Raw genomic sequence first — 14,780 nt, 5'->3', positions numbered from 1 at the left:
CCTCAAAGGTCAATAACTTCATCAACATATATGTTCTGATCTACATATTCAAGTTTTCTTTACTTCTCAACCATTTCTACTACATCTTTGAGTTTCATTTTACCCTTCAGTTCAATTTTCTGAAGGTCTCCACTTTAATTATCGACATAACTGGATAACTGGGGGGCTCCATTGTCTGATTTCCATATTATAATTTTTGCCTTTATTTCTGTATCTTTCTACTTTGCATTCTGTATTGTTTTCTCAAATTGATTCTTCATTCAATTAAAGGTTTTCAAAGGTATCCATTCTAGTCTTACTGCTTCAAGTTGGTATTTCATTTCTAAAATAGCTTTGGTTTTTTTCCTCTTGGGCTTTGCTAGATGATTTTTAAAAATCCCCTCTTACCATCCTGTCATATCATCTGTCCACTAAATTACAAATGTTGACTGAGGACCTACTGTGTTCCAAACACTGAGTAGGCACAGGGATGTTGTGGAGACCAAGATGGATGCAGTTCTGTTCTCATGAAGCTTACATTCCACTGGCATTAAGGGTGACAGTGAAGAAACAGAAAATGAAGAGGCTTAAGATGCTGCTAAATATGAGAAGAAAGTAAAACATGGATAAAAACATGGTACTGGGATACAGAATGTGTGAAGCCTAGAAGCTTCCTGAATAGATTTGGCTCTGACTTTGGAGTAGTCTCAGAACATTTACATTTTAAAACTAACCTCTTTACTCAGCAAGTTATACTAGGGGCATGTCTGACACATCAGGCTCAAGATTTTTCTATCATACCATTTTGATTCTCTGAAAAGAAAATAAACTTTCCCCCAGTTTCTACTAAACAAAGATTCAAGTAAAAACAGAAGCAACTTAGCTCCTAAAAAGACACCAAATCATACACATATAATTTGCACACGTTTCTTGAATGTATGTCATGCTTCAGCAACAGTTTTTTAAAATAATGCAATAAAATGATACTGATTTTAGCGGGTTAGAAAACAAGGGATCATAAAAACTCCATAAGTTTGAGGAGCTGGTTCCTAGGGAGCCATTTCCCCCTTTGTTCACAAGCAGACTTCTCCAAATCTACCATAAGATTGGAAATCCTTTGGAGAGTTTAAGGTCTTGACCAACATTTATCTACAAGACTGTGCTTGTAGCTAAGTTAATATGTAAATGTCAGTGGAGAAGTAGGACACGCTCTGTGCCTCAAGAAAAATCAGCATACTGTTAGAACATACAAGTAATGAGGAGAAAATACAATAAATAAATTCATTTGGTAAAAGCTGGGGAATCTACTGAGCTGTTTTAGGGGTCTGGCTGAGCCAGGACTTATGAGGACTGAGAACCCCAGCTAGTTAGTTGAGGAGGAAGCCAAGAAGGGGATTAAGTTGATTCGGGGAGGAAACTGGACAGTGCAAACAGATTTTTAAAGGAATGGGTGAGAGGGAACTCAGCCAGGGGTGGGTGATTGGCAGGAACCCAGCACTTACCAGTGACAAAGAGGCTCACCGCCTCACTGCGCCGGGGACCAAAGCCGTTGTCAGCTGTGCAGTAGTAATTCCCTGAATGTCCTGCAGTCAGAGAGAAGCTGAAGGACACTTTTCCCACAGAGGGTGTTGAGTTGCTCCCCAGGGGCACGTCCTCATGATAAAACTGGTATAGGATTCGTGGGGAACCTCTCTGGACCTCACAGTAAAGTGTCACAGTGGCTCCTTCAAAAGTCAGGGCCTCAGCAGAGCTGAGGGTGAGGACAGGACGAGACACAGGGACTGAGGAAGAGAAAAAATGAGTCAAGAGTTTCTTTTGCCTCTTACTTTAGATTTCAACACTTGACCAGTGCAGATGCCCAGTCTCCAGTCCAGCGTCTCCAGTCTTCACCTACCTGGAGGGCAGCCAAGCAAATTCTCAGGCTTCTCTGACCAGCTTCCCTATGCTCCATGCTGGTCTTTCCCTATCTGTTCATTTTTCCAGCAGACCAATAGTCTCTTCTTCTCTCATGGCTCCCCTTGTAGTGTGATCTGCCTTCCTTTTGCAGAGGAGATGATGCTTTCAAGGAAGAAATTCCTTGTCTTGCCACCAGCAGACTCACTTGCACCAGCTCCTCACTTCTTCCTGCAACCATGCAGGCTTCCCTGCAACCATGGAAGAGCCACGCCTCGCCTTTCCAAGGGGGAATTTCCTACGTCTCTTGACCTGTGCACACCTGCCTCTGTCCTAGACATGAAGTCCTTACCTCTATTGGCTTCTTCCAAACTACATTTTGATGTGTTTACCTATTTCCATATACGAAAAACTATCAGACAATACAAAAACAACCTTATTTACATTTGAAGTTCCTCACAGTCGGTTTCTCCACTTTTCTGTGGACAGTCTTCTGGAAGAAGTGACCTACGTTTATCATCGCTACTTCTTTATCTCATATCTCATATGCACATTTTGTCCATTACAACTCAGTTTTTACCCCCAATAATCTACTAGAGCTGATTTTTCATGTTTATGAATGTAGTAATGATGATAATGATAAAAATAAAAAAGATATTTATTACAATGACACTATAGTGCCTTTAAGTTCTGGTGTGTGTATATTTGTCAGATGTAATTTGTGAATATCTATACATATACAGACACTAAGTTAATCATCAAAACAATTCAGTGAGGTAGGTACTATTGTTGTCCCTATTTCACAGATGAAAATACTGAGGCCCCGAGTGGTTGAGTCACACAGCTAGTCAGTGAAGAGGCAGCAGTCAAACCCAGGTATTCTGGTTCTAGTCTGTGTTCTCCTGCCAAAGAGTACTTTGTGGCTAAATTCATTGGCTGTGACTCAGTTTTTTTGTTTTGTTTTGTTGTTTTGTTTTAAGATGGAATCTCACCCTGTCACCCAGGCTGGAGTTCAGTAGCATGATCTCAGCTCACTGCAAACTTTGCCTCCTGAATTCAAGCGATTCTCCTGCCTCAGCCTCCCAAGTAGCTGGCATTACAGGTGACAGCCACCACACCTGGCTAATTTTTGTATTTTTAGTAGATACAGGATTTCACCATGTTGGCCAGACTGGTCTCAAACTCCTGACCTCAGGTGATCTACCCCCCTTCAGCCTCCCAAAGTGCTGGAATTACAGGCATGAGCCACTGCTCCCGGCTGTGACTCAGTTTTTATCTTTCATCATCTCTTAGCTTTGTCTTATCCAAACTGGCTCACTATCATCTGCTTAGAACATGTTCTACCCTTAGTGACAGTGGGGCACACTCTCATAGTGAGTGCCTTTTCCCTCAGCCAGAGGCCTTCCTTCTCATGTCTCATCTCCTCTACTGGGACTAGACTGGGGGTTCTGTCCCACTGGACACTCCCTTGTTGGGCCCTCTCCTTCACTCCTGGCTGCTCCTCAAACAGGTTGCTCTATGACCTGATCCTCACTGTACTGCTGGAGTGGTTTTCCCCAACATTTAAAACCTTCATGGAGCCCAGATTGCCCTGCAGAATACGACCCAAGCCCTTACTCTGCTTCTAAGTAGGTTCTAATGATGTCGTCTTCCTCAACCTTGTCCTTCCTTTCTCCACTGTTCTGTCTATGCTTCAGTCATCAAGAACTGACCCCTCTCCAGTTCCTGGAAAGTGTCCTCCCTCCCTCACCACAACACCCTTCTCCTTCAGGTCTTATCTCAAATTCCAAGAATTGTTTTCTCACTTCCCAGCTCGGATTGGATGCCTTTCCATCTTCTCCTGTAGCCACCAGGTACTTCTAACTTTAGGTTGATGTTTTCTCTATTACTTGTCTGCATTTGCCATTAGCCCCTATGAACTGTGTGGGCAGGACCAGGTTAGTGTAGTCTTAGACGCATCCTTAGATGTCAGTATAGTCTGGTCCATGGAATATATGCAATCAGTATTTATTAGGTGAAGAAGTGAGTCTTTGAATAGGACTTTAAACATCTCTGAGTGTGTTTGATCATGATGTCACTGTCTCCACTTTCCTTGGGACTCTGAATGTTAGGGACATTGCTTTTTTTCTATGTCATTTGATGTCTCCCCCTGGGTTCCCTGGTCCTCTCCTTTATAATCTCACACATCCATGTGGGAGGGACTGGATTCTTGCTTGTTTTCTGAGCTGGTATTATTGTTTTACAAGAGAGGAAACTGAGGCCACTTCCAGGCCCAACAAACACTGGACTCTTTGTCTCCAGTATAGGCCCAAATCACACTGTCTCCTTTGACATTGGACCTGGCCATTTAGCCACACGTGGATGGTTCAAAATTGAGATCCAAAGCTCAAAGGAAACCTCTTTGATGTCATAACTGTTTGCCAGCTACCTGAATAGCCGTGAGGGCATTAAGCCAAGCAACTGGAGGTGAAGCTGTCTCCTGGCCTGCTCCCAGCCTGCCGCGGCCTGTGCCTTTCTTACCTACTGCCCAATCAACTGTAAACAAGGCTTGAGCAAGGGAGACATGTTGGGTTGACTATGATCCAGTGACTTGTCTTTGTGTCTCACATGATATTGCATCTGGTTATTCATTGATGTCTGATATTAACCAGACAGGGGACATTTCTGTGCTCCTGGGAACTGAGTCTGAGTCTATATCTACTAAGAATAATTTAGTAAATGAAAACCAGGCATCTGGCAGATCTACAGGACAAGTGGAGAGCACAAGAAAAGCAATTGGTTGCTCAGAATTTGAGGAGCAGGGAAGAGAAAGCTGCTGCATCATGAGGCAGGGGTAGGAAGGCATCCAGACTGCAATGAGACAAGGCTGAAAGTGGTGGACAGCAGGTTCAGTGAGCCAGAGAGTGAAGGAGGACATTAGGTTGTCCCAAGAAAGAAACAGAAGATACTGGAAAGTACATGCTGACTTCTGAAGGACTGGGTGAGAGAGGACTCTTGGCCAGGGGTGGGTGATTGCCAGGAACCCAGGGCTTACCAGTGACGGAGAGGCTCACTGCCTCACTGTGCTGGGGGCCAAAGCCATTGTTAGCTGTGCAGTAGTAGTTCCCTGAATGCTCTGCAGTCAGAGAGAAGCTGATGGACACTCCTCTTGCAGAGTGGGCCGACCTATTCCCCAGGGCGGCATCCTCATGATGAAACTGGTACATGATGGGGAGTGAACCTCTCTGGGCTTCACAGTGAAGTGTCACCTTGGCTCCCTCAGAAATCAGGTCCTCAGCAGAGCTGAGGGTGAGGACAGGACGAGACACAGGGACTGAGAGAGAGAAAAAATTAGTCAAGATTTGTTTCTGCCGCTTGCTGTTGATTTTGTAAAAGGAAAATAAATCTTGGGAACCCCAAATCATTAAGCCAAAGGGAAAAGTCAAGCTGAGAACTGTTTCAGGCAAACCTGCCTTTTATTTTATTCCTTAATAAGATAACTTCAAAGACTTTTTTAAAAGCTACATACCTCCCTCAAAATTTGTCCACTGAAATATTTCTTTGTGGGCCCCACGATCTTTACCCTGAAATGGTTCTGTTTTAAATGGTTCTGTTTTACCCTAACAATGTAAATTGATAGCTGATTTTCACAGGTGCAGGACAAAAGACAGAACTTTCAGTCTTCCCTGCTTATAGGAGACAAATGCATATCTGATTGTTTCCCTGATTTAAAAATGCAGATTCACTGGGCTAGAGGAAGACAGCATTGACTATTCCTCTGCCCCTCTCTCACATGTAAATTGTGTATTCTGCTAAAGACTGATCAAAGACTCAAAAGAATGCAACTGTTTGTTTTTTACACATACTTTTAAAAAAATGTCTTCCTTTTTCTCCAATGTCTGCCCTTTCACCTCTAAATATTGAAACCCTCAAAATCATCTTTGGAGAAGGCAGGTAGCTGAATCCGGGGCACATATCCTTAACCATGGCAAAATATACTATCCAAATTGATTGAGACCTATCTCAGATAGGTTTTGGTTCACAGATTCAACGTTTCTCCAGTGCAGATGTTCAGTCTCCAGTCCACAGTCTCCAGGCTCCACCTACCCACAGGGTGACCCAGCCACTTCCCAGGCTGCTCTCACCGGCTCCCCTGTCCTCTACGCTAGTCATTCCCTGTCTCTTCCTTTTCCACCAGACCTCTTGTCTTTTCTCCTCTCCCAGCTCCCCTTGTTGTATGATCTGCCTCTCTCGTGCAGAGATGTTGCTCTCAAAGAATTTCCTTGTCTTTCCACCAGCAGAACCACACCCTTACCCACAGCAGCTCCTCACTCCGTCCTGTGCCCTGAGACCACGGAAGAGCCCTCCTTGGCCTGCCTAGGGGGATTTTCTTCTGTCTCTTCATCCTGTGCACACCTGCCTCTGTTCTAGATAAAGCATTCTTACCTCTACTGGCTTCTTGCAAACACCATTTGCATGTGTGTAACCCGCTCCATGTTAAAAAAAAAAAAAAACCATCAGACAATAGAAAAACAACCCCATTTGCATTTGAAGTTCCTCACAGTCGGTTTCTCCACCTTTCTGTAGTCAGTCTTCTGGAAGAAGTGACCTACCTTTAACATCTCTACTTCTTTATCTCATATCTCATATGCATGTTTTGTCCATTACAACTCAGATTTTATCCCCAACAATCTACTAAAGTGGATTTTCATGTTTCTGAATATAATTATTGTGATAATGATAAAAATAATAAAATAGATGTTTGTTATAATGACACTATGGTGTCTTTAAGTTCTGGTGTGTGTGTATTTGTTGGATGTAATTTGTAAGTATTGATATATAGAGAGACACTTATTTAATCATCAAAGCAATTCATTGAGGTGGGTACAATTGTTGTCCCTACTTCACAGATGAAGATGCTGAGGACCCAAGTGGGTGAGTCACACAGCTAGTAAGTGAAGAGGCAGCAGTCAAACCCAGGTATTCTGATTCTACTCTGTCATCTGCCAAAGAGTACTTTGTGGCAAAATTCACTGGATGTGACTCAGTTTTTATCTTCCATCGTCTCTTAGCTTTGCCTTATCCAAACCAGCTCCCTCTCTTCTGCTTAGAACACAGTCTGCCCTTGGTGACAGTGGGGCACACTCTCACAGTGCCTCTTGCCTCGGCCAGAGTCCTTCCTTCTTAAGTCCCAGTTCTACTGGGACTGGCCTGGGGGTGTTGTCCAACTGGACATTCTCTTGATGAGCCCTCCCCTTCACTCCTGGCTGCTCCCCAAACTGGCTGCTCTATGACTCGTTCCTCACTGTGCTGCTGGAGTGGTTTTCCCCAAGATTTAAACCATTCATGGAGCCCAGATTGCCCTGCAGAATATGGCCCAAGCCCTTACTCTGCTTCTAAGTATGGTCTAACCATACCTTTCTCTGCAATCTTATCCTACCTTTCTCCACTGTTCAGTCTACGCCGCAATCATCAAGAACCGACTGCCCCTCCAGTTCCTGGATCATGTCCTCCCTCCCTCACCACAATCCTCTTCTCCTGAAATGTTCCCACTCATCCTCAGATCTCAACTCACACATGAGTTCTTCCAAGAAATTTTTTCTCTTCCCAATTCAGATTGGCATGCCTTTCCTTCTGCTCTTGCAGCCACCAGGCACTTCTATCCTCAGGTTGATGTTTTCTCTATTACTTGTCTGCATTTGCCATTAGCCCCTATGAACTGTGTGAGCAGGACCAGGTTAGTGTAGTCTTAGATGCATCCTTAGATGTCAGTAAAGTCTGGTTCATGGAATATATGCAATCAGTATTTATTAGGTGAAGGAATGAATCACTGAATAGAATTTGATACAGCTCTGAGCATGTTTGATCATGATGTCACTGTCTCCATTTTCCTTGGGCCTCTGAATGTCAGGGACACTATTCTCTTTCTATGTCATTTGATGTCTCCCCTTGGGTTCCCTGGTCCTCTCCTTTATGATCTCACACATCCCTGTGGGAGGGACTGGATTCTTGCTTGTCTTCCAAGCTTGTATTACTGTTTTACAGGAGAGAAAACTGATGTTGCTTCCAGGCCCAACCAAGACTGGACTCTCTGTCACCAGTACAGGCCCAAATCACACTGTCTCCTTCAACATTGGACCTGGCATTCAGTCATGCATGGATGGTTCAAAATTAAGATCCAAAGCTCAATGGAAGCCTTTTGATGTCATAACTCATTGGCAGCTGAACTGGTACCTGAATAGCTCTGAGGGCATTAAGCCAAGCAAGCAGAGGTGAAACTTTCTCCTGGCCTGCCCCAAGCCCACCATTGCCTGTGCCTTTCTTACCTACTGCCCAATCAACTCCAAAAAAGGCTTGAGCAAGAAGGACATGCTGGGTTAACTATGATCCAGAGACTTGTCTTTGTGTCTTACATGTCTTTGCCTCTGGTTTATTGATTAATGTCTGATATTAACAGAACAGGAGATACCTCTGTGCTCCTGGAAATTGAGTCTGTGTCTACTGAGAATAATATAGTGAATGAAAATCAGACATCTGGGGAGCCAGAGGACAAGTGGAAAGCACAAGAAAAGCACCTGGTTTCTCAGAAATTGGTGACCAGGGGAGAGAAAGCCACTGCACCATCAGGCAGGGGTATGAAGACACCCAGATTGCAATGCAACGAGACTCAAGAGGCAGACAGCTGGTTCAGTGAGCCAGAGAGTGGAGGAGGACATTAGGTTTTCCCAAGAAAGAAACCTGGGATACTGGAAGGTACATGCTGACTTCTGAAGGGCGGGGTGAGACAGGACTCTTGGCCAGGGGTGGGTGATTGGCAGGAACCCAGGGCTTACCAGTGACTGACAGGCTCACAGCCTCACTGGGCTTGGCACCATGGCCATTGTCAGCTGTGCAGTAGTAGTTCCCTGAATGCTCTGTAGTCAGTGAGAAGCTGATGGATGCTCCCTTTTCACAGCGGACTGACTTGTGCCTCAGGGGAACACCGTCATGATAAAACCTGTACAAAGTGCGCAGAGAATCTTCCTGGGTTTCACAGTGAAGTGTCACCTTGGTTCCCTCAAAATTCAGAGCCTTTTCAGGGCTGAGAGTGAGGACAGGATGAGATGCGGGGACTGAGGAAGAGAAAAAATTAGTCAAGAATTGCTTTTACCTCTTACTGTAGATTCCAAGGCATGGCCAATGCAAATGCCCAGTCTCCAGTCTCCACCCTTACCTTGCTGCCATCAGAACCACACACCATTTCCTGCACCTGTTTCTTGCTCCTTCCCTCTGCCCTATGACTATGGAACGTTGCACCTGGAGTGCCCAATTATTATGAGTCTTCTTTCCTATTCCTGTTCATTTCTCCTTCACTTGCATTGGCCTCAGGGATTTATTTGCTGTTGGTAGTTTTTCCTTAAAGATTAGCATAGTCTTCTAGAGCTTTTTCTCCTGCTCCTACTCTCTCCCTTGGCCCAGACTGACATTCTTTATTTACAGGTGAGAAAACTGAGTCAGAGAGAGACGAGGAGACCTGCCTGTGTTGGCTGTTTAGGGCCAGCCAGGGCCAGAGTTGGTGTCCTGACTCCTACTCTGGTGATGATCACATTGTCTCCTTAGAAGTGAGCCTGGAGTTTGCCATGAGTGGAGGGGTGACACAGGGCTCTACAGAAGCTGTTTTTCCCTCATCACTGTTACTACCACAATAGCTTTGGGGGAAGGATGGTGTCATATACTAGTAAGGGAGGTGATGTAATCTGGGGTGCATATTTATACTCATAACTAGGGAATGGTAAACCTCCAGAATTACATATTTGGAGTAACTATGATGTTGCAACCTGTCTTTGTATCCTACAGAAATTTTCACATTGGTTATTGTCAATAAGTAATGTTAATTGAGACAACAGATCCCTCTGTACCCTAGAGTCAGAGAGCTATGCCACAGCCCAAGGCTTATCCCTATGGGCCTAGAAGAAAAAAAAAATGATGTCAGGGAAGAGAGGGCTGTGAGAGAAAAGAAAGACTTGTATTTAATGGCATTGAAAGAAAAAAAAATAGACTTTTCTTTTCTTGGATTTTCCTGGGTCTAAACTCTTCTAAGATGTCCATAAGAGTAAAGGTCTCTTTGCTTGCACAACTCCCATTCTCACAGGTACAAGTTTTTTCTACAGAGACTGGTGACCCAAGCTGATATGCAGCTCTGTCCCACTTTTCTAGCCCTCTCTGCAGCAAATCTCAGATTCCACCAGCACTTACTCTGCACCTGTATCCAGGATCTCAAGCTGTTAGATGTGATGCTGTAATCCATTGTTGCTGCCTTACACCAGTAGGATCCTGAATCTTTACTCCACATGGCAGTAATCTGGAACTTCCGGGAGAGGCTCCAGCCTGATCCCAGCATCTGGTCATTTCTGAAGAAGCAGAACTGGAGCGGGACATCTGACCTCTCTAGAGAGAGCCAGGTCTCACAGGTCAGGGTCACTGGGCTCCCGCTGATGGGCTGGAAGGAGCTGACTCTCAAAACTGGACGTGTAAATGACTCTAGAGAGAAGAATCACAACAGTCCTAGAGCAATGAGGCTGCAAGTGCTTTGGAGAAAAACAAACTTCAAGCAGCAGCACATCCAAAAGCAGGCAAAGAAAGGGATGTCATTGATCCCTAGCTTCCTTCAGCCCAAAGCACTACTATACTTCCTCTGGTCCCTGCAGGAATGTGGCCTGTAGTTTAGTGGTATTCCAGTCCACCCTTTTCCTTCTGTTCTATCTCTGTGACCCCAAGGAGTCTCCTTTTGACCAACTCACTTCACAAAATAATGCTTTACCTTGGACTTGGATTTTGACTGTGTTGGAAGAAACAGGGCAACAAGTTTCCTTATAACCAGTACAGCGATATGCACCATTGTCCTTGAGACTTGCATGAGGAATATGGAAGTCAGTTCTTCTATTAAGGAATGCCAGGACATTATCATTCTTGTAAATAGTAGTATTCAGTGTCACTTTCGCCTTTGCCTGGCACCTCAGAACCACAGAGTCTCCTTCAAACACAGAAAGTGGAGCTTGCAGGATCAGCGAAGCTATGAGAAACACAATAACAGTTATTTGGTGCATCCCATTGTTTCCCCTTTCTTTTCATTGTTTTTCCAAGTAGATTTCATTTTTAAAAAAATGGGTTGGGAAAAAGAACTCTTAAAATAATTATCATTTCTTTTTTTCTGATTTAGAAATGAACACATATACCTTGAGAATAGTTGAAAAGCAGAAATGTAGGTAAAATCACCTATCATCTCACCACCCACATTTTGGCATATGTTTTTCCAGCTTTCTCTTCCACTTTCAAGTACTTGAGAGCTCATGTGTATTTCTTTTATGGAATAATAATAATATTTGTAGATTTGATAACTTTCCTTTCACTTACTATGCTATGAACACTTTCCTATGTCATTAGTATCATTATTGAACCTGATTTTTAATGTTCATAAAGTTTTCCTTCACTGGCAGTAATGCAATTTCTTTAATGACTATTCTTTTTTTAAACCATGTTAAGGTCTGCCGTTTTCAGGGGTGTACATCTATGGTTTTTTCAGTAGGTAAATTCTTAAAAGAGGAATTGTTAAGTCAAAGAGTATAAGCATTTTGTTTATTCCTTGCTAGTACACTGCTCCCACTACCTTAAAAAATGATATAACTTCAACTTCAAAACAGGTGGCTTTAGGACAAAAAAGGAAATGTCTCTTCCTTTATCTTTCTTTCTCTGCATATTTATCTACCTATGTATTAAGTACCCATAAGTATGAACAATTCTCCTGCCACTTAGTATTCCAAGTAAATAATATGGCTTAAAACTATACATAGAGGCCAGGTGCTGTTGCTCATACCTGTAATCCCAGCACTTTGAGAGGCCCAGGTGAGCAGATCACTTGAGCCCAGGAGTTCAGCATTAGCCTGGGCAGCATGAGGAAACCCCATCTCTACTAAGAATACAAAAATTAGCCAGGCGTGATGGCGGGCTCTTGTAGTCTTACTTACCAGGGATACTGAGGTGGGAGAATTGCTTGAACCCGGGAGACGGAAGTTGCAGTGAGCCGAGATAACGCCACTGCACTCCAGCCTGGGTGACAGAGCGAGATTCCATCTCAAACAACAAAACAAAACAAAACAAAACCAAAAAACGATTCAGGAACCATTCAAATAAATTAGTCCTCAGGCTTTCTGGTACCCGAGAATCTTGTAAAAAATGCAAATTAATGGACCTCACTTCTATAGATTTTGATTGAATAAGCTTAGGTAGGTCCTGAGTGTCTGTATGATTGATAAGCTGCCCAGGCTTTCTCACTCAAATCAAACTTCAAGAACCACAGGTGCAGAGACATTAATCCACTCAAGTAAAAATTTTATTCATTTGAATGTTTAAAATTAAGCAGCTAATTCCATTCCCTGTCTGGTTGTATTCTGAGCTTTTTACTCTCTCCCTGTCTTACTACAGTGTGAAATAAAATTGTCCACTCATGAAGGGTCGGAAGTAAACAGTAATAACAGCTAGAGAGAAACATGGGCTGAATTGATTTCGAAAGTTGGTGCATCTTTCATGCTCTCTCACCTGAAGAAAAGTCCAAGTACACAGGGCTACTGAGAGGGGAGCCCTGGGCCTCGCATCTGTACTCTCCAGATTCCTGAACCTCAAGGGTATTTTTTTGGGTTTCTCTTGATATTTCTTTCCCACGGTACCGATAGTACCATTTTGTTTTTTGTGATGAGTAGAAGCGAAATCCCTTGCAAATCAGATTCACTCTCTCTCCTTGGAAGACTGTGGTCCATGGAGGCTGGAGGAAAATAATGGACTTGTGTATCCTTGCTGAAGAGGAAAGAGAAAAGGAGTCTGAGGTGGAGGCACCTGCAGGCCCAGCCTCAGGGCCTCCTGCTGCATAGCTTGAAGGACCTGGGTTTGGAGGAGCTGAAAGAGGTCCTCGGGGAGGGTCACTGATAGCTCAAAGCTCCCTGTCAGCCAGTGGCCCTCACCTCACCCAAGGGAGAAATTGCCCAGGGGATGGCAATGGGCAAAATGATTTCAGGAGAGTGACACCAGCAGGATTCACCGTCAAATATCACAGTTAGGTAGCCTTACATGGAAGTGGGTCCCAGAGAAAATCAATGCTGCGCTGCCATTTCATCATGTTCAAACACTCATAAGAAACTCCAAAGGTGATGTTAAAATCAAAATTTTGCACTTTCCCTAAGAGAATAAATCATATTATCTTAAGATTTGTCACTGAGAAAACCTCGAGAGCTCAATTTACCTAACATCTTCATTTTGTAGATGGTGATTCAAATGCCCAGAAGAACGCCATCATAGCTAATTGTGGCAGAGCAAGGAAGGGGCAAGTCACTCACTGGCATCCAGAGGTGACTAGGACAAGGTTACAACTGGGACCACTGATTCGGACAAGGAGAGGGGTTGTAGAGGGTTCTTGCTACTCCTGGGTTCTCCATCATCCACTCTGAGCAAAAGGAATGGCAGTAAGAGCCAGAACTAATTAAATGTGGGATGCAGATAACTTGTCTTCTTCCCTCTCTCCCCTTTCTGTGCCTTTCTTTTTTGTGAGGACCCAGTTGTTGGATGTCCAGGAGGATTTTACTCCAAAGCTGCAGAGAATGCAGCATTCCTGCTGGCATCAGTACAGTGGGATGTTTTCGGGGATTTTTCTGGCTTGCTGATTGGAGAGGATCCTATTCTGAGTCCAGCACACTTGCCATGGAGTTGAAGATGTCCTGCCTGGCTAAATGGGATCTGTTGGCAATAACAGTAAATGCAGGGCTTAGCAAAGGCCAGGAGCTGCTTGGGTATTCACCCCTTCCCCCTGGGAGGGTCAGAGGGTGACCGTGGAGCTCTCCTGGCCCTTGGGAGATGCCAAAAAACCAGGCATCACTTTCAAATCCCTGCTGACCTCAGTGAGAAAACAGGAGATATTAGAGATCTCAGGCAGCCATCACAAATGTTTTCTATTTATTAGGAAGAGACACTCTTAACTAGAGACGCTGAAGAGTCAAAGACAGGAGAACTCACCAAACTGTCCACTGACAGGAGCTGCAAAAAATAAGAGCCAGAGATGAGCACAGAACCACGATTATTTTGTTTGAAGAAGATAATTCCACTTTTTTTTTTACCCATGCAGGTATTACTTGTCCCTTTAAAAAATTCATTTAAAAACTCTAATAATTATTCATCAATGTGTATATATATACACAGAGATATATACACACACATATACACAAAAACATATATACATATATATATACAGATATATATACACACACATATATATACACACATATATTATATACATATATATGGCATGGTATTTGGACTTTTACAATGTACTTTAAAAATGGTATCTGCCGTCAAGAAGTTGACTAGTGGAAAAAGAGAAACACGATATAAAATAATATAACACAGGGTGTAAGTGCAATAACAGAAATACACATGGGGTATGTTGGGGGCAGAAGGGCCACCTAGCCCAGTGTGTAGGATATATGTGTGTTTGTAGAGGTGTGTAGAGTGTGTACATGTGTTGAACAGGATGGGTGGATCCTTGAAGGTACCTGAAGGAGATGATACTTCACAAAACTGTGAGTGAGAACATGAGTCTGCAGGTGGACGTTAGCATTTGTGTGTGGTAAGAGGCGATGGGGAGGGTAATAAAGGTAGAAAGGGCACAGAGGTGGAGAAATGACACTGGTGCTCAGGAGTTGGGAGGGTTGGGGGAAATAAGGTAAGAGAAGCATGCAGGGCCTGAGTAAGTGGTTCTAATTTTATTAAAAAGTCATAAAGAGTCATGGAATGGTTTCAAGGAGGAGATTGACAAGGTTAGAATTTGAAACTTTGATGGAGCACTCTGTCAGTGGACAGAATTTAATGGGATAATATGAAGCAGGGAGACTGATTAGAAGGCAGGG

At 43.6% G+C, this 14,780-nt stretch overlaps 1 protein-coding gene across 8 annotated transcripts in view; it reads right to left on the bottom strand.

Moving 5' to 3' along the window:
* Positions 1-14,780, bottom strand: part of FCRL5 (Fc receptor like 5) — a 36,773-nt gene that overhangs the window by 19,824 nt on the left and 2,169 nt on the right. For 5 of the 8 annotated variants that reach the window (XR_004434501.1, XR_004434502.1, XM_033200789.1 and 2 more), the window contains exons 2-8: positions 13,891-13,911; positions 12,427-12,681; positions 10,652-10,903; positions 10,087-10,371; positions 8,685-8,963; positions 4,907-5,185; positions 1,482-1,760 (exon numbers count right to left, since the gene is read on the bottom strand). Coding sequence is in view for 6 of the 8 variants with exons in the window: in XM_033200789.1 (XP_033056680.1) it covers positions 1,482-1,760; positions 4,907-5,185; positions 8,685-8,963; positions 10,087-10,371; positions 10,652-10,903; positions 12,427-12,681; positions 13,891-13,911 (1,650 nt within the window). In the remaining 2 variants the exon portion in view is untranslated. Of the gene's footprint in view, positions 1-1,481; positions 1,761-4,906; positions 5,186-8,684; positions 8,964-10,086; positions 10,372-10,651; positions 10,904-12,426; positions 12,682-13,123; positions 13,325-13,890; positions 13,912-14,780 lie in introns of all 8 variants that reach the window. The other 3 variants (XM_033200790.1, XM_033200793.1, XM_033200794.1) reach the window with 3 other exon arrangements.

Source organism: Trachypithecus francoisi, unplaced genomic scaffold, assembly GCF_009764315.1.
Source record: "Trachypithecus francoisi isolate TF-2019V2 unplaced genomic scaffold, Tfra_2.0 Lachesis_group5, whole genome shotgun sequence".
NCBI lineage: Eukaryota > Metazoa > Chordata > Mammalia > Primates > Cercopithecidae > Trachypithecus > Trachypithecus francoisi.
Note: the sequence above shows the minus strand (reverse complement) of the source record. Positions and strands in the feature narration are given on the sequence as shown.